General features: G+C 32.7%; 1 protein-coding gene across 2 annotated transcripts in view; it reads left to right on the plus strand.

Annotated features, from left to right (window-relative positions):
* Nucleotides 1–21,299, plus strand: part of LOC126880027 (protein unc-93 homolog A) — an 88,386-nt gene that overhangs the window by 58,849 nt on the left and 8,238 nt on the right. For both annotated transcript variants that reach the window (XM_050643558.1, XM_050643557.1), the window contains 7 exons: nucleotides 6,988–7,132; nucleotides 10,759–11,037; nucleotides 13,648–13,871; nucleotides 15,195–15,320; nucleotides 19,614–19,931; nucleotides 19,990–20,130; nucleotides 20,737–20,866. In XM_050643558.1, coding sequence (XP_050499515.1) covers nucleotides 6,988–7,132; nucleotides 10,759–11,037; nucleotides 13,648–13,871; nucleotides 15,195–15,320; nucleotides 19,614–19,931; nucleotides 19,990–20,130; nucleotides 20,737–20,866 — 1,363 coding nt within the window. The remainder of the gene's footprint in view (nucleotides 1–6,987; nucleotides 7,133–10,758; nucleotides 11,038–13,647; nucleotides 13,872–15,194; nucleotides 15,321–19,613; nucleotides 19,932–19,989; nucleotides 20,131–20,736; nucleotides 20,867–21,299) is intronic.

The following is a 21,299-nucleotide window of genomic DNA, read 5'->3' on the forward strand; positions in this document are numbered from 1 at the left end:
TTTTTCAAGTAAGCAATTTATTATATTTTTTATTAGCTTCAATTTTAGTGATGAAAACTTTTTTGTAAAAACTTACAGTTTTTGAGTCATTTATGAAAAATCGCTCTAAAGCATGCATTTTCTTCCAAAAATTAAAATATTTGATCTTTAATAACTCAAAAAGTATTGATTTATTTTAATCACATTATATAACAAATTTTGCTTACAATTTGTCCCTCTCTCGATTTGTGGGGTTATTTTTAATAAAGTAATTTTCACTCCCGAGAAGGGGTGACATATACCCCAGGCTAAAACCCCAAGTTGTTATTGTCAATTCGTGAAAATAAATGGCGATTTACCGAAATCGAAGGTAATAGTTGATTTTTACCTTCAGTGACTACACTATAGAAAGAAAATGGCAATTCAATAATTGAGATGCGGATATTTTGCAAGCTAATAAATTATTAAACGATATGTAGTCGCCAAATAATTAATTTAAATTATTTTAAGAACAACTCTCTCTTAAGCCGGGAATATGGGGCCGTTTTCTTGCGAAGGGGTTGTAGCTCTATAATCGAAAGACGCGTGATTTAAGAGTTTATTCTTAGAATATAAGCTATACGAATTAAACTACTATTAATTTTTTGTAAAAACTTAAAGTTTTTCAGTGATTTACAAAAAACCTCTTCAAAACATGCATTTTTTTCACAAATAATTAAAATCTTTGATCTTTAATAACTTAAAAATTATTGACTTATTTTAATAACTTTATATAATAAATTTTGCTTTTAATTTGTTCTTTTATTGATTTGTGCATTTATTTTTTATAAAATAATTTTCACCCTCGAGAAGGGGCGGTATCCACCCTCAGGGTAAAGGCGCAAGGTGGTACCATGTCACCTTTGTTTCTTGACGTATCCTCTAACTACTGACCAATTTTCGTGAAAATCGATGAAGGTTCACCGAAATTGAAGGTAATCGTTGATTTTTACCTTCAGTGACTGCACTATACAAAATAAATTGCAATTTACTGATCTAAATGCGCGTAATTTGGAAGGTTATAAATTATTAAATGATATGTAGTCGCCAAATAATTAGTTTAATGCATTTTAAGTACAACTTTCTCTTAAGCCGGGAAGATAGGGTGGTTTTCTTGCGAAGGGGTTGTAGCTCAATAATCGAAATGCTCTTGATTTAATAGTTTATTCTTAGAGTATATAAGCTATATGAATTATATCCGCAATACGATATATTTTAAGTTTTCTCAGCATCTTTCTCTTAAGTTAAATCAATTAAAGGGTTGTTTGTGGGTGAAGGGGATGAGCTCAAAAATCGAAACTATATAATTTCAAGAGCTCATAAATAGCTCGTAATTCTGCCGCAAAAACCGATTCAATATTCCTATTTTTAAGTAGTGGGGGGGGCTGACTCAGCCCCCCCCCCCCCCCCACTAGGGTATTAAATTCCTGCTCAGTGGAACGAGGTCAAAATTTTTAGTTTGCGGAATATGAGAGCTCATAAATAGCTCATAAATCAGGGCTATTTGTTTTTTAATTTTTGCAAGTGGGTGGGGGGCAGCTCAACACGGGTATATCGGAGATGATGTAATATCTTTCCATCGATACTTATACCCTTTGATTCCCACTCTAGTCCTTTAAATACGTACTCAATAACTGTTATAAATAGTTTTGGCGACAAAGTATCTCCCAGCCACTCAGCTAATTTTTATCTTGTTTTTATCGTTTTTCTTCAGAGGTGTGAACGCAACTCCACTGAGGACGTCATAACACAGAAACAGCTGTCTGGAGATTGTGTATCGCCTCTGAATTGAAAGGAAACATAAACTGTCTTTTTCACTTTTATCTTCTCAGTCATGTAATGGACGTTAACAGCTGTCGCATTTTCGTATATGTACAGTACGTAAATCGTCCAGTTCGACATAGGGAACGTACATTGTATATATTTAGATACATAAATACATACATTGTATTATATTGAGATAATTGTGGCAACTGAGCTCTCTCGATAACAATAGGTTTGTTAGCATTAAGGGGCATTAACCTTAAAATTGACAACTCATTTCGACTGACACAAATAAACGTCAAAATATGACAATGTAGTATCTAAATATTTTTTTCCTAAGGGAATTGGAAAACTGTTTAGTTTTGAAATTAGTTTTTAAATAAAAAATAGTTTAAAAATGAAAGTAAAATTATCAACTCAGTAATCATAAACTTTGTTTTTGATTTATTTATGGACACCCTTGCTTCAAAACTCACTCATTATATTCGTTCGCTAACAACTCTATTGCACCAAAAACTCGTACTCGAACAGAAGCTCCAACTAACAAAGGTTAGCGCAGTTGCCACGATTATCTCAATGTATATTCCCTATGTCCAGCTGAAAGATTTACATACTGTATAGACTTACGTGCATAGAAATTGGCCCACTTAAAAATTTGGTCATTATTGATGTCTCGTATTTCCTAAGCCTGTTGGCTGATTTAAGTGATTTTTTAATATGCTATATCCTGATTCTTTAACAATATCGGTGTAATAAAATTGTTGCTAAACAGGTAAATTTTTATTGTATACCGGGTGTACGAATCAAACTGTGTTTTTTTCTCAAAGTACGCATCACACTGTGGAATATTCTAGATTTATAAAATACTGAAATTACAACCCAACCACAGTTTCAGGTTTTCTTAATATTTATTTTTTGATTCATTCGTTTATGTTGAAAAATAAAAATGTTAGGTACTTTAACAACTCGATATGTTCTTCATCAATACACGGTGTTTTTAAATAAGTGCAACAAACTTTAAGGGGTAATTCTGCATGAAAAAATAATGACAGTTTGCTTTATAAACGTATGTTTGCAAATGTTTCGTTTCCGAGATACGGGATGTTGAATTTTTTCTTACAAACTGACGATTTTTTACTGCTCTAAAACCAGTTGAGATATTCAAATGAAATTTTTTAGGTTTTAAGAGATAGTTATTGCGGATTTTTTGACATAAAATTAAGAATTTTATATTCACCATTAGCGTGCATACGGGTAATATGATCGGTCAAATTACCCGTATGCGCGCCAATGGTGAATATTAATTCTTAATTGTATGTAAAAAAAAATGTGCTTTAACTGCGTCTTAAAACCCACCAAATTTCATTTGCATACCTTAACCGGTTTTAAAGCAATAAATAAATCGTCAATTTGTGAGAAAAAATTCAACATCCCGTATCTCGGAAACGAAACATACGTTTATAAAGCAAACTGTCATTATTTTTTCATGCAGAATTACCCCTTAAAGTTTGTCCCACTAATTTAGAAACACCGTGTATTAATGAAGAACATGTCTAGTTATTAAAGTACCTAACTTTTTTATGATCCAGCATAAACAAATGAATCAAAAAACAGAATGTTAAAAACCTGAGGCTATAGTTAGGTTTTAATTTGAGTATTTTGTAAATCCTAGAATATTCCACAGTGTGAGGCGAACTTTGACAAAAAAACACAGTTTGATTCGTACACTCCATATACAATAAAAATTTACCTGTTTAACAACAATATTATTATAGCGATATTGCTAAAGGGTCAGGCTATAAATATAAAAAAAATCACTTAAATCGGCCAACAAGTTTAGGAAATACGAGACATCAAAAATGAATTTTTAAGTGGGCCGATTTCTATGCACGTAAGTTTATTTCGAATAATATTCACATAGGTACTTGTAGTCTATTCTGCATTCTGATAGTGCTTATAAGATAGCAACTGTTTCCACAGTCTTCCAATCTCCCACAAAGCATTTGACTTCCACAAAGCATTTGATACACTGGAAACAGTTGCTATCTTAAAATTTATGACACCGTCCTCTTATTGAAAATATTATACATTCCTGACTGACTGACAAATATAATTTAAATTCCCTTTCAATTATCTCTAAATTGTTGAGTTAGGTACGTAAAAGAATAACAAAAGTACAAAAGCAAACAATACGAGACGAGATGTTTCTATTAATTTCAGTGGCGGCTCGTCAGAGGAGGCAAGGGAGGCTCAGCCTCCCCATAAATTTTTTACACACTCTATACTGTTTTGTTTATCATGAATCGCGAAAACAACAATTACTCTCGCTATTATACAACGTGTAAATTCCATATTATCACTAATTATCCATACGTACGGAGCATTAGCATTAGAACGCATGATCGCGTCTCAGTTTTATTACATATTATTGTAGGCAGGACCCTGGGTTATCCCGAGATGCACGAACGGAGCCGAGAAGCCCAGCTTTCTCCGTTGCTAATGCTCCGTGCAGCGCAGCAGACGTTTAAGGAGACCCGGTCTCCTAACAGTGGCATCTACCACGGCGCCATCACACGCTGCCCGGAGATATACCAAGGGAGGCAGTGTAGCTTCTCAGCTCCGTTGGGTGGTTGGGTGCGTCTCGGGACAACGAATTTTAGGGTCCTGACTAAAAATAATGAAAAATCTAAAAGTGCGAATTTTGTTATGAAATTTGGTATGTGGGGTTATAATAATATTTGGAACAACTTGCTCAAATAACTTTTTCCGATATCTCTAACTCAAAGCAAAATATCGGTAATTTATCGTGTTTTTGAATTCGCAGTAGGCCGCGTTTAGAATTAAAAAAATTCAGTTGAGTATCTTAAAAAAATTGAAGCTTCATTATGTATGGACTGCAAAACTTCAAATCTGTATTTATTTTGATATGCATAGGTATCTATTTACAAATAGATGGAATTGTTAACAAATAAACGACACAAACTTTGGTATTAAACTTTTACTATTAGACTAACTATTTTTAAAATGATGATATCATGAAATTATGAATTAGGATGATATTATGAAATGTAAATAAAAAATGGTCAAAAGATGGGGCCTTAAATTACATTTTTTGGCGCATTTTTTTGCATTTTGCTAGTGCAAATTTGTCTAGATATTTTACAGTTAGGTATAGCCTCCCCTATTGTAAAAATCACGAGCCGCCACTGATTAATTTCCGTTTCACACAATTTGCTCTTGCTATTGTGCCAAAATGAATTTATTAATTTTTTCCTTCACACTCTTCTTTCATGACTCGAGGAAATAAGATTTCTCTCGGGACTGTGACAAATGTAGGTATCTGACATTTGTTTTAGTTATTATAGGCCTATACAGGATGTTTCAAAAAAGGTAACACCGTCTCCAACGTAGGTAAAAACTGAAAAATTATTTGGGGTCTCTTCTTCTTCTTAACTCAGGCGAGACTCGTTAGTCTCTGGCACTTGGTCATAAGACCCTTGTACCATACCTTGTTTTTTCCTTAAACTCTAATAAGTTCTGTGGCCTCAAGAAGGCCAACACTTTTCTTATTGGTAATTTTAGGATCTCTTCTGGTTCAAACCTTATTTGACCAGTGAATGCATGCCTTACATCACCTAGCACACTGGCCACTGCAATGGCATAGTATGTGTATGACAGTCTATTCTTCCATTTGGCACTATTTCTGCACTATGGTTCTTTCACCTTACTTAGTTTGTATAGGTGATTTCTTAAACGGCAATGTCCAGTCACGATTTCATTGACCGTTTTGATCTCTAGGTTATTGAGGTTCATCAAACTGTTCGAGAGTTTTTTATCAATATTCTTGATTAGTTTTTTAGTCTGGATTTGCCCTTGAGTAGTTCTCCATTTCTTTTGATGATTCTTTTTCAGCCTTTTCTGAACCTCGTTTCTCGTAGCATCTTTAGTGATGCCTTGGGCTTTCAAAAGTTATCTGCTCGTTCGTTCCCATGCACCCTTTCATGACCCAGCACCCATATTAAAGACACTTTATTGTCTTTGTCAGATTATTAAGGAGATCTTTGCAGTTTCTCACCAGTTTTGATTTGGTGAGAGGATTGTTTACAGCCAGAATAGCCAATTGGCTATCTGTGCAAATGTTGATTCTCTAAGCTTTAGAGTCTTCATAAATGATTTCGTCAATGTAGGCCACCAAAGAAAAACCTCTGTCTGGAACACCGTTGTGTGTTGACCTATACTAAATTTACAATCAAGATAAAGTAGAAATAAACAAACCAAGATACGTTAAATGCTACTAGGAGCACTGCCGAATCATAATTTACAATGTATACACATTGTAAATCCCAAATAATGATTTCCAAAGTATATACATTGTAAATTATGATTCGGGAGTGCCCCTAGTAGCATTTAACGTGTCCTGGTTTGTTTATTTCTGCTGCATCTTGAGTGTAAAGTATAGGCTGTAAGATTTATAATATGTAGTTGCATGTTTCCCCAAAGACTCCTGATCCAGTACCATGGGCAATTTTAGATCCATCAGTGAACCATATTAAGTCTCCATTAATATTTGAGACATTTTGTTCTCTAGATGGTATAATTGTGTTAATCTTCTCAGTAAAGATTAGGTCTGGTGTCATCATATCTGAGTTCATCATAAAGATGTATTCCTCAAGTATAGTCCCAGTAGTGTTTGTGTGGCTATTCAATACATATTCAATTCGGGTTTACTTAGTAAAAATTTTTTGTAATGCCACCCGTTTTCATTGTTTTCAAGCTATAGGGCGTTGAAGGAACAAAATTTTATTTGCATTCTAAAAAATAGAGTTTTTTACATTAAATAGTTAAAAATGAAAAAATACGACGAAATCTCTGTAGAATAGTTATAGATTTTCTTTACATAGACCTATAATAACTTATAAATGTATATTTATATAAAAAATTCATATACGTGGATTTGTCACAGTCCCAGTCACAGTCTTTGGTTAATTTCAGTAAAAATTAAAACCTGGAAAAGAAAAAAACAGAAAAATTAAAACAAAAATGCTTATTTTTATACCTAAACTATCGTCCTTAAATATTAAGCTACGAGTATCAAGCACACGGTTTTATAAATAATAAAAAATCTGATATTAAATTTGCTGATGGACGGTTTTTTTGGAAGGTGAAATAGTATAAGTTCACTAACTGCTATATATAATGTTTTAGAGCACCATCTCTCCAAGCAGATCCAGATTTAACCTTCATTTACAGGGTGTAAGACGTAGAGACTCTATTAATAGTTCCATTGGAGCAACATCTGTTAGAAGACTGTTAGCTGTTGTCAGAGGTGGCAACAGAAATGGGCCTACAGGTAACTCGTTGTTAGGGTATACTGGCTTTATGCTTGCTTTATTGAATTGTTGCTCTTCATGTGCTAAGATACAGAGTGAACATACATGTTACGTCGCTTTTTTGCCTAATTTAACATAGATCCTCCCATTTAGTGCGTTAGAGGCGAATGAGACATTGAGATGCAACGCTATAGCTGTAGGTACTGCTTTCATTATGCGAATAAAATCATCCGATTTGAAAAATGCTTACTTATTAGTTAAAATTGTAGTATAAAAGTACCACAAAATAGATATAATGCACAATAGGTGCACTGCTTTTATTTGGCGAATAAAATCATCTGATTTGAAAAATACTTACTTACCACTTGAAATAGTACTATATGGGTACCACAAAATAAATATAATGCACAATAGGTGCACTGCGTTTACTTGGCAAATAAAATAATTTGATTTACAAAATGCTTACTTAACGCTTAACATAGTACTATAGAGATGTATCACAAAATAAATATAATGCACAACAGGTGCACTGCTTTTATTTGGCGAATAAAATAATTTGATTTGAAAAATGCTTACTTACCACTTACAATAGTACTATAAAGGTACCATAATATAAATATAATGCTTCCACAGCCGCTAAATGTATGTTTTGTATGCACAAATATTATATAGGTAAGTTTATAATATACGTGCTTTATATGCAAATGTAATGTATAAAATTCTCCTGTATGTGTTACTTATTTTTTTACTTATAGAAATTGTCGGAAAAATAAACTCAAACTAATAAAGAAATGAACACAAACAGACAATAAAAAATAGGAAAATATAATATGTAAAATAGAAAATTATTAAACTAAACTTAAAATATTTTTTTCTACAACCCTGTTAAAAATGCAATTTTTAGCACTCCATAGGAGCGTTAAAAATGCTACTTTAAGGCACTAGTGCTTTAAAAATTTTAAGGCACTGCAGTTAAAAGTGAATTGTCAAATTGTGAAACGTCAAAATATTTATATTTCATTTATTAACATTAATATTAATAGTAAAACTTGCGCAATTTGAAAAAGGTGGTTAAAAAGTTTTTAAATTTTAATTTAAACTGTATTATTGCATTTTTAACACGTTTGTAGAAAAAAACTATTAAAATTTGTTAGAATATACAACAATAAAAGTAAGATGTTATTTTCTATAGTTGTTATGATTTACGTATTGACAGTACAGGCAGTTTTGATGTAATGTCAGGAAAAATATAAAAATGGAATGTCAGTCAAGTTCAAGTAAAAGTTTTTGTAGATATTGTCCTGTAATTGAGAATGAATAAATTATAATTGTTGATATATAAGACGTTTGTAGAAAAAATATTGTATGATATACGTGTTAAAAAGTACATTTTTAAAAGGCACTCATGTGATTTGCAGAATTCGCTTCGCTCATTCTGCAAACCTTCACATGCGTGCCTTAAACGTGTACTTTTAACACTTATATCATAATAGTTATTTATGATATAAGTGTTAAAAGTACAATTTTAAGGCACGCATGTGAAAATTTGCAGAATGAGCGAAGCGACTTCTGCAATTCATATGAGTGCCTTAAAAATGTACTTTTTAACACGTATATAATACAATATTTTTTCTATAAACGTCTTATATATCAACAATTATAATTTATTCATTCTCAATTACAGGACAATATCTACAAAAACTTGAACTTGAACTTGACAGACATTCCATTTTTATATTTTTCCTGACATTACATAAAAACTGCCTGTACTGTCAATACGTAAATCATAACAACTATAGAAAATAACATCTTACTTTTATTGTTGTATATTCTAACAAATTTTAATAGTTTCTTTCTACAAACGTGTTAAAAATGCAATAATACAGTTTAAATTAAATTTTAAAAAACCTTTCAAACCACCTTTTTCAAATTTCGCAAGTTGTACTATTAATATTAATGTTAATAAATGAAACATAAATATTTTGACGTTTCAAAATTTGACAATTCACTTTTAACTGCAGTGCTTTAAAAATTTTAAAGCACTAGTGCTTTAAAGTAGCGTTTTTAACGCTCCTATGAAGTGCTGAAAATTGCATTTTTAACACGGTTGTAGAAAAATAACTATTAAAAAGGGAAATTAATTATAATAAAATATTTACTGACTTTCGGGCTAGAGGGCCCTATCATTTCCTAAGATTAGGTCTTCTTCTGTGCATGATATTAGATGGTGACTATTTTGAGCCAAACCACGATCGCAGGTATCGTCCTCCTGGTATTTCCATTTTTTAGGTTACTAGCACAACGTGAAACGCCAGTTCTTAATCTCTTTAGCATTTTCTTCGTCGATATTTCGTTGTACTTTCACCTTGTTCTTCCACTGTCACCAGTGCGTTGCCAAGACTCCAAATAAGCTTCCAGTTGCGTCTGCTGTTTTGATTAATGTCCAGATTCCTGACCAGCTTACATAAACTGTTCGTTTTGTTGTTCCGAAAAAAGGTCGTCTTCGTATAGCTGGTATGATATCTTCATCATAGCTTTTAAATAGGGGTTTAAATTCTGAATAGAGTCCCACTAGGTATTCGGTTCGACAACCTCTAGAAATATTTTTTCGTGATATTTGTTTTACAATTTGTATAAATTTATCGTATGAATCAAGGCAGGGTTCTAATTGGGATACTTCTTGAGCCGAAGCTTCAGAGAATATTTCCCATTTTGCTTTACTAAAGTTGAACCGTCTCTTGAAAGTAACAGATTCATATCTGATTGCCGCGTTGGAAAGACAAGTTGGCAGCTGTGTTATGTTTTTGTCGCCATAGGCTTAACCAGGGGGAGTTTTGGGGGTTATAACCCCCCCCCCATTTGGATGTACTTTGAGCTCTATACTCTTAACACCATAGCCCTCAGAGACCATCCAGTAGTTGTAACCCCCCCTTTCAGGTAGTTGTAACCCCCCTTTCAGGTAGTTGTAACCCCCCCTTAGGATCATCCTGGTTACGCCTATGTTTGTCGCCAGGTCTTCAATCATGTCACTGAAAAATATATTATCTGAGTTGTAACTGCTGCGCTATCTTCGGCTGTTGAAAAACGCAAACTGTTTTGGATCATGAATAAGTTTTAGGTTCATGTTTTTAGCCCATTTTTCTAGTTTTTCGTCATTGGAGTCTGTTTCGTTATATTCCCACGCGACAATGTGGCTGTTAAAGTCACCTGCCTTCAGTAGATGATTACTGTGATTGTAAGTTAAAGAGAAGTCGGCGATTGGCGGTCGGATTTGTTAGTTGTTGGTACAGTACAGGAGATTAGCTGCAATGTGAGTATTTCGATATCATCTCGATGTGTTAAAGCTGATCTGATGAAGACTGTGCTCCATACTGGTCGTGTGGTCTCTTCTTTATAAGCTTCATACCTCGAATCCTTGCGGCTTCCCGGTAATGCGGCTTGCAGTACCTCGATGGGTTTCTTGAACCAGCCGGGCATCGATAGTCCTTCAATATTAATTGAAGTAGCCTTAAAAAAATTACAATAAAAATTGAAATTAAATTAAATTTAACTACAACTTAATTTATTAAATTTATATCACTGCAACCATTTAAAAAATAATTTAATAAAATATTTGATTTAAAAAATAAAAAAATTTGTATTTAAGGTCGAATAACTGGACCTGTGTACACAAAGAAGATCCTAATCGTGAACCTAATAGTGATATCCATTAGCCACCTTTTTTCTTCCATCGCATTTTTACCATTTTTGGTTTTACAAAGCTCTGTGTCGGTATGGTATAATCCAGTTCACAGTGATGTTATCAATGTGAACAAAGGATCTTACATGGTTTCTGCTAGTTCTATAATAGCAGCTGGTTCAGCTTTAGTAGCCCCATGGATATTAAGACGGATTAGCCCATGTGTGACGATTGCCGTATGCAATGGTAAGTAATGAAGAGATTTGTTATTTTTAATTTTCTAAGGAAATTAAATAATTAAGAGCGTAGGGACAAAAAAATTTTGGGCCAATACTTTTTACATTTTACATTTACAATCCTGTAACTTATTAAAATAAACATTATAGAAGTTTCCAGGGACTTTCGGTCCTAGATAATAATGTAACTTTTCATTCTGCGTTTAAATTTTTCAAAGATACTTACAAAAATGAATGTATTTAAAAAGCATTGGCCCGAAATTATTTGATAAAATTATAAAAGATAATAAATTATTTGATAAAACGTAAATTTTGATACCTCGGATGTTCCTCTTCTTTAAGTTCATCTCTTATCAAAGGTTGGAAATCATTACGGCTATGCAGATCCTGTTGATTACCGCTCTAAATAGTTCTGCACTACAGCGATTAAACCATTTCCTCAAGTTCTTGAGTCAAGATATTATTTATCTTCTCATATTTCGCTTTCCTTGGATTTTGACTTGCATAAGTTGTAATAATGAGTATTTTTGCCCTCTGATCACATGCCATAAGTACTCAAGTTCTCGTTTTCCTATCTTATTCAACTTATTTATATACACTTGTTTTAGTGTCCAGGCTTCCCCGCCACGAAGAAGAAGAGTAGACAATATGTAACACCGAAATATCCTTAGGCGCAGCTCTAACCTTAAAGGGGTGATACACACGCGAGTAAGTACGCGAACTTATGGCTCGCGACCTTTTTCGCGCGTGTATCACAGCAAGTACGCGTACTTTAAGTCCGCCGAGTAAGTACGCCGTCGATCCAACAAGTTTGAAATCTTACTCGTAACCCGTACGTGTATCACTGCCACGAGCCGCGAGCCTCGAGCCATCATGTTATTGCATTTAAAGTTACACTTATATTTTCACTGATTAAGCAAATTGCCTAGAAATAATTCAATCGTTTATTGTTGAACGGAGACAAGTTACATTTTATAAGTTTTGAGAAACCCCAAAACACTATTTTGAGCTATACTAAATTATTTTTGATTATTTGTTTTTGAGTAAACCTAATTATTTATAGGCTGTTTTATCTTCTTGATGAAAATGTTACCCTCTTATCTATGATATTTTATTTGTTACCCACACTTTTCGATTTCGTCTTTTTTTATTAGTATTATAAATAAGGGCCGGCGTAGCCGAGTGGTAGTGTGCTAGGCTAGCGTGCCGGTGGTCCGGAGTTCAAATCCTACCGCCGGCAAGAACAACTAGACATTTTTAAAAAATGTTTATAGGCCCCGGGTCGACTTAGCCTGAATAAAATGAGTACCTTGGGTAAAACCAGGGGTAATAATAGGCGGTTGAAGCGTAGCACTGGCCCTGTTACCTTCCTTGTATACCGTAGGCCCTAGATATTGCAGACTACCCTGCTATACTCCCAAAGCCACGTGAGCGGTATAAAACGGGAGACTATTATTATTAAAAATATATAACACAATAGGATACTATACGAAGTATATAACACGATAAAATTCCTAAATAGCACAAACCACCGACGGCGATCGCGATCTTTAAAACCGCGTACGTTAAGTCTGCCGTGTATCACCGACGGCGAGCCGAGTAAGTCCGCGATCTTTAAACCCGCGTACTTAAAGTTTGCGTGTGTATCACGCGCTTTATATTCCGATAACACAGAAACTTTTAAGTTTAATGAATAAAGCACGTTCTATTTCAATACGTGTCTTATTTTTTTTTGTCTGGTTTACATTTGATGTTATCCTCGTTCCCGAATATTCCCGATCCATTTTCAATTATGGTATCTTTAATAATCAATTGGATGTGTGCATCTGCTGATTTATTTGCATCTGCTGATAGGATGGGACGACCTAGAAAAAGGTGGAAAGATGCAGTCAGAGAAGATTTGGAAAAGATGGGAGTGAGACAATGGGAAATAGTGGCCAGGACCGACAAAATATGGAAGGCTATTTATAGCAAATGCGACAAAGACTTACGAAGAGTTATAACGCCATTGATAGTAATGATGATGATCTGCTGATTTAGTAATGATCATACATTTAGTTTTCTTCAAAATTATCTTGAGCCCATATAGGCCTGGATTCCGCATACCAAAAAAAAGTTTATTAATAGCAAGCTGAACATTTGTTAATAGCTTAACGGTATCTAGTCGGACAAACTTTTTTGCAGCTTGCTATTAATTTTTCTTTTTTGGTACTCGGGATCCAGGCCTCTTATTCATGACAGTATGACAGAATGACTGCATTCGTTAAGGCCTTGCTTTACGTTCTGTAAATCATTGTTTTCCGTCATTTGTTCTGTTTTGTCTGCAAAGCACTTTCTTAAATACCCCTTCACTGTAGACATTGAAGAATGGTAGAGACAGCACGCAACCCTGGCGGATACCTCTCTTTACATATAGATATATAGAACATTATTTTGGCTGTTCTGGTTGTTAACTCTTACCTTGTTTTATCTGTCAGATAAACCCCCGGATGAATAGTTAACAGGAGCTGAAAAGACTGGCCCTATAGTATAATAAATTATATTAAGGCTTTTATGGACTTCAATTTATAATAAAAATTTTATTAAGTTATTAAAAAATATTCTCATTTTCCCGTTTTAGGTATCATGATAATCTTCTACCTATCCCATATATACAACGTATTGTACGTGACAATCCCATCATACATTATATTGGGGCTTATACAAGGGGCTCTGTCCTCTGCACATATATCATTCCTTCTGAGCCTTTCGCATAAAATAACTGGATTATTTCATGAGGAGGATGACGAAGGACGCACTGCCAGAAGGACGGTCGTTATCCGAAGGGTAGCCAGGGCATTTCAGGTAAAACTCGTAGTGTTTTCATTTTTACTAAGCCTGCATGGGATTAAATATATCATTTAATTTAACCTAATAGTGCAGGCGGGATCTGTTTTGAATTTACTTTATACACTACGTTTAGTTTTCAATTAGATATACGGACTTAAAATGGCAACACTGCCGGCTTCCAACATACTGTAGGTAATTTCAATAAGATATGCTCTATTATTATAATACAGTAATAGAAATAGATGTAGATCATGTAGATGTAGTAGTAATGTACAGATGTAGATGTAGTAACGGATATTATACATTATGATAACAGTAATAGATGTAGATAAATTTTGAACATCTTTAACAGTTAAAATATAATTTTAAATGTTTGGTATAAATATTTAAGAAATGTGAGTAGCCGCTTTACAGACAACCACTTTTCGGTATTTTAACAATGGTAATTAGGTTACCTACTCATTGTAAATTAGTCATTTCAAAACTTAAAAGATAACACTTCCACTTTTTGTACTTTTAAGGACAATAAAAAAGCAACTTCATTAGCGGAACCGAATACAAAATTGTTATGCACATTATATTTTAAAGCAGTATTTGGTTTTTGGTTAAAACATCTAATTTTTGGTGGTAAAAAATATATTAATTTGTATGGACTAAATGTGGTATTTGTTGGAATCTGCCGATGGAAGATTACGCAGCGGTACAGTATAGTGGAATAATAAGCAATGTTGCCGATTTTAGAGCTTCCTTCACTCACTGTGGTATATCTAATTTAAAATTCTGCAAACAGACTAATATTTTGGCTATAGTGTCACCTATCCTTCTAGCCTGTAAAAGGCTATAGTCAATTCAATACTTTCTTAATACTACTTTAGGTAATCTCATTTTTATAATCTGTAAGAACATGATAAATCAAAATAATATGTGAGTAGTTAGGTTCAAAAATTCAAAAAGTTTTAATAGTTTTCTAAAATATCGACATAAGCAAAAGAATACTACATTTTATTTTAAGCATAATCTCAACTTCTTGACAAGACTCACACAACTCAAAATAATTCAGTATTCTTCACAGAAAGTATTGATAGGATAATCTTATTTGTTTTTGAAATATGACAATATTGCGCAAAATGTGGAACCAACTTTTCGAATAAGAATAACGACTAGTCATAAACTAACGTTATGACGTTATTATTCATAAAAATATAGAATGTTTGAAAGCTGTTCAATAAAATAGTCCATTTTTGAGATAAGACAATCTTCTTCCTTTTAGGAAATATTTGTCGATATCTATCTACTTCTGTTATATTTCATGCTTATTTATATAACTTTTTCTTGTAGGGTTCTCATGATTTTGGACTTATAGTAGGATCGGTCCTATCAGCACTGATAATAACATGTACTGTTAATCTTAAAAACAATTTACAAAATATTAAAAATGTCACAGATTCATCTCTGGATTCAACGGTAAGTATTGTTGATGTCCATTTTAAATAATATCTAGTGGTATATTTTATAAAATAATTAGCAATCTCTGATATCCCGTTTAAATCATATTTGAAAGTAACAAGAAAATACAAACCTTGTTGAAAATTGAAATTAACGTAATCAATTTTATGTTATTGGTATTGTATTCGGTCAAAGGCGGCACCAACATTCAGAAATGCGTTAATACACTGTCTTTCTATAGGAACCATGTTATTTCGTAAGGTTAAATGCTCTTTCTCTACTTCGACTTGAAAGACATAAAAATACTCGACTAAAAGGGTTAATAAATAAGAAGTGGGCACTTAAAATAGAAGCATAGAAAGAAATATGGTAAAAACAAAATAAATAAATCAATAAATGAACGGAGTGTAACAACAAAAAACGGATTAACCACACTAGTGCTAAGGAGCTTAAACAAGGATGTGCGAAAATCGATTTAAAAATGAATTTAAATGAAACACAGGTGATGACAAATCAAAATATCACAATAAATTTAACGACGTTCTACACCTTCGGCAAAGAATTAAGGATTTGCATGAAATTTTAGTATGTTATAGTTTACTTCAAAAAACTAAGACTTGATTTTTTAAAAATTGTTTTACCGTGCCGTTTAATTATTATTAAGGGTCAAAGTTAAGTTTTAACATGGGCTCTTATGGGAATTCTTAAAAAGTGAATAACTTTTGACCCAAATTTACGATTTTTAATTATTTGTGCTTAAATTAAAGGTTTTTTTGTAAGGAATAACATATTAAAAAATGAGGATTGTTTGCCGTACCATTTATTTTTAATTTATTTATTATAATTTATTCCGTAATTTCCGTAATTTATTATAATTTATTTTTATAAAGTATTCAATACTGAAACATATGATTTGAGTATTCTGCTATAAATGCATTGTTACCAACTTTCGCTTGCATATAAGTTTCCCCCTTTCCTTTCCTCTGAGAGGCATACCCCGCAACGAAGGAAATAGTCTGGGCTGATTATCGGAGAATACGCCATTTTTGGGAAAAGTTATTTACCAGCAATTTTATTGCTGGAATCGAAGCTTATGATTATGTATGTATATTAATAATATAGGTATGCAAAGTCCGCAGACAGTGTGCTACTTTTTTATTTAACAAAATGGCGCCACCAAATAGTGTTTTTTTAAATTTTTGCTCCATAACTCCGAACATTTTAACTTTACACCAAAACCACCCTAATAAAAATTCACCGAAATTAAATTCTGCATAAAGACATGTTTTTCCCGATCTGCTCCAACGAAAATTTTCCTCGGAAAATGCGGGATTTCCCAACAAAATCTTTAAATTTCAAATAAAGTTTTAGATAAGTAATTATCTACCAATAATTAAATAACTCGGTGACATAAAAGCTTTCTTGGTTTAGATTATAGTTCCAGAAGCCGGTGAAAATTAAACGAATATTTTAGCAACAATTCAATTGTTAATTAATAATTTACGGTCGCAATAATAACCAAAATAAGTATGATTAATATCATAATATCAATATATATATTAATATCAATAATATCAAACTTTGAAATCTTATAAAGATGAGATGCCTATTTAATATTTTGTCGACAAATTATAAATTTTTAATTTTTTTGAATAATCTTTAAATGTTTAAAAAAATAGTTATAAACAAATTAACATTTCTCAGAAAGCTTTTAATATATTCTAATTTTAAAAAATAGGTAAAATGTGTATTTCAAAGATCTTGAAAACGAATGCTTTAAAACTTTTTTGCAACCATTTGCAAAAAAGTTATGAAACAGCAAAGTAAACATACGAGTACTACGCTGTTTATAATTTTTTTAAATTCTTTCAAAGCGTAAAAGTGAGGTTAAAGTACAATCTAATTACTTACAAAAAATATCGATTATTAGTTTATTTGTTATATTTTAATTAAAGAATATAATTTTTTTTTGTAATTTACACGCGCGAAAGTAGACTAATACAGTACCGTAGCTAAAATTTTCACTGGAAGCGACGACCGCCGCGCGACGAACAGTAGTTAATAAATAAAATTATGTATTATAACCCGTCCACATACACAACTCGCGCGAGTTTAAAGCGTGTCAGTGAGTGAACATTTTAGCTCCGGCTCTGTATCAAGCCTACTTTCGCGGTAAAAATTACAAAAAAAAACATTTTTAATCTTTGATTAAAATATAACCATTGAACTAATGTTTGATACTTTTTGAGAGTAATTAGTTTGTACCATAAACTCACTTTTAAGCTTTGAAACAATTAAAACAAATTATAAACAACGGAGTAATCGTATGTTTACTTTGCTATTTCATAACTTTTTTGCAAATGGTTGGAAAAATTTTTTTAAAGCATTCATTTTCAAGACCTTTGAAATACGCATTTTAAGTATTTTTTTAAATTATAATAAACAATTTCTGAGAAATGTTAATTTGTTTATAACTATTTTTTAAACATTTAAAGATTATGCAAAAAAATGAAAAATTTATATTTTGTCGACAAAATATTAAATAGGCATCACATCTTTATAATCTTTCTATTATGCAAAAAATGAAAAATTTATATTTTGTCGACAAAATATTAAATAGGCATCACATCTTTATAATCTTTCTAAGTTTGATCAATGTTTCATGATTATTTTGGTTGTTATTGCGGCTGTAAATTGTTAATTAGCAATTGAATTGTTGCTAAAATATTCGTTTAAATTTCACCGGCTTTTGCAGTTATAATCTACACCAAGAAAGCTTTTATTTCACAAAGTTATTTAATTATTGATAAAGAATTACTTGCCCAAAAAATTAATCTGAAAATTCGAGATTTTGTTGGGAAAACCCACATTTTCCGAGGAAAATTTTCGTCGGAGCAAATCGGGAAAACATGCCTCTATGTAGAATTAAATTGGGGTGAATTTTTGTTTAAGTGTTTTTGGTGTAAAGTTAAAATCTTCGGAGTTACAGACCAATAATTGAAAAAAACACGATTTGTGGGCGCCATTTTGTTAATAAAAACAGTAGCACACTATCTGCGGACTTTGCATACCTATATTATTAATATATAGGATCATAATATTCGATTCCAGCAATAAAATTGCTGGTAAATAACCTTTCTTTGCACTTTACTAATTAGACCAGCGTATTATAACTATTTTTTTTTCAAAATTTAAAGATTATGCAAAAAAATGGAAAATTTATTTTTTGTCGATAAAATATTAAATAAGCATCTCATCTTTATAATCTTTACAAGTTTGATCAATGTATCATGATTATTTTGGTTATTATTGCGATCGTAAATTGTTAATTAACAATTTAATTGTTACTAAAATATTCGTTTAATTTTCACTGGCTTCTAGAATTACAAGCTATACCAAGAAAGATTTGATGTCACTAAGTTATTTAATTATTGATTAATAATTACTTACCTAAAACTTTATTTGAAAATTAGAGATTTTGTTGAGAAAACCCGCACTTTCTGAGGAAAATTTTCGTCTGAGTAAATCGGAAAAAACATATCTCTATGCAGAATTTAATTGCGGTGAATTTTTATTTGGGTGTTTTTGTTGTAAAGTTAAAATCTTAGGAGTTATAGAGCAATAATAGAAAAAATACGATTTTCGGGCGCCATTTTGTTTATAAAAAAAGTAGCACACTTTGCATACTGCGGACTTTGCATACCTATATTATTAATATATAGGATCTTATAATTCGATTCCAGCAATAAAATTGCTGGTAAATAACTTTTTCACGAATTTTGCTAATTAGCCCCGAGTAATAGTGCATTTATATCTCGCGACACGCCGTAATTTATATCCCCGTCTGGCCATGCCTTTTACTGCAGCTACAGGCGCTACTGCCGCTTCATTTTACTGCGCTTACTGCTTTTACGGCGCCGTAAATTATCACTTGTCTGGCCGTAGCCGAAATATATGAAATGAGGTCGTGCCAAGCAGGACGAAGATGAAACGTAGAATTGGAATAATTGCGCAACTGAAATGAAGCTGGAGGGAAAACGTGGTACGATAATATAACGAGAGACGGACGAGAAAAATTGTGCATTGAGACCACACGAACACAGACGTAATAGAGGAAGACAACAAAAAACTTTATGCAACTGATTTATGCAATCTAAATTTTCTTATGTAATGATTGGATGATGTAATGATTTAATTTGTAACAAAGTTGAAAGCAAAAGATATTAGCATTTGTTTTCTTTTTAGCTAGTAGATTGATGTTTACCAATCGCTAATGTCAGTTTAATAAATAATATTAAGTTTGGTTTTAAGGTATGCACCGAAAACTCCAGTTACCTTATTCCACACTGCCAAAACAACACAGATTTCGGATCGTCAAATAATATCTATGACTACAGTGCTTTTTTAGATGATATTTTTGATACAACAGAAGACGGTAGACTGTGTGGTGCGCAGGCGTGCCCTGTTTCCAGTTCGTCTATTAATTCATCTTTGATATCGGAGTCTGGATTCAGTATTTTGCCAAGAAAAACTGCAGACGTGTTGGTTATAGTATATGGAGCAATGTGTGGTATCGCGCTAATACTAGCAGTTTTTAGCTTTGAGAGAACGAAGATGCTAGCTTATCAGGTTGGTATTATTTATATTATCTTATCTTTATTATCGCTAAATTTGAAATTCAATTTAGGAACCAATGGAGAAAGGAGAAATAATTTCGGCTATAAGGGCAGTTAAGGAGAGTTTTAGAGATATAAGACTGCAAATGGCTGCCCCGTTAGCTGTTTTTATAGGAATTGAACAAGCATTTATGTATGCTGGTTTTAGTAAGGTAAGTGTAATATATCTATATGGTAATATGTGTTTAAATAAGTAATAATTGGACTTCGTAAGTCGATATTTGAACTTTTCGTGTAACTTTGCGTCGATTGATATACGATTTCACTAATATTGAGTCATTTTACCACACTTCCGGTCATAGGCTTGGTCGTAACATTACCCCCTACTTAAGATATGGTTCCTCCTTAAATCTTTTCGGGGCTGGAGCAGGATGTTAGTTTTGGAAACTGGACCCTCTTCTACAACTCTCAGTTATATAAAAGTGGCAAGGGACGGTTTTCGCTTCTCTTCGATAACCATGCGGATTGCAACAGACTAATACCTTGACTTCAAGGTCTTTAAAGATTTTCTCCACCATAACCCTTCAATCCAATGGTGGGCACTCTACCTTTGATATGGCTAGTTACATGGCTTTTTTGGTACGTTTAGCTGGTCTGTGTGTCCTCCACCAATTTTATCCATTCTTCCCTTGCCTTGTAAATTTCTTTTCTAAATTTTGTTAATAAATATTAATATTAAATTAGAAAAAATAATAACTGATTTTTTTTTTACTGAATATGTATTTAATACGGATTTAAAACATTTGTTCCATTTTTAGTCCTACGTAGTCTGCACATTAGGAATACACCGACTGAATTTAGTATTCTTGGCAATGGGACTATTACAATCAATAGCTGCATGTACTCTTAGTATGTTGCTGAGAACAATCAGAAGGTACTACGTTGTTGGTAAGTACAACTACAAATTTATATAGCTTCTTCCTATTTAAACCTGGAATTATTCTGTCTTATTACTTTAATCAGGCTCAAAGGGCGATGGAGCGTGTTATGATGGGCGTTTCACCACGAGACAAGATAAAATAACGGCAGCTACAACGAAGATCAGGAGTGGCTGATGCTTTAGAGAGAGTGGCAATACTGAAGTGAAACTGGGCAAGTCACGTGGCTCGAATGACAAATAACAGATGGACAAAGCGAGTAACAAATAACAGATGCACAAAGCGAGTAACAAATAACAGATGGACAAAGCGAGTACAGTAATGGAGACCAAGGGATGATGCCTACTGAAGCAGAGGTCGTCAACCAACACATTGGTCTGACTATCTAAAAAGTTGCCATAAGAATTGGATGCAAGAGGCACAAGATCGAAACAGATGGAAAA

This window comes from Diabrotica virgifera, chromosome 2 (genome assembly GCF_917563875.1).
Source record: "Diabrotica virgifera virgifera chromosome 2, PGI_DIABVI_V3a".
NCBI classification, from domain to species: domain Eukaryota; kingdom Metazoa; phylum Arthropoda; class Insecta; order Coleoptera; family Chrysomelidae; genus Diabrotica; species Diabrotica virgifera.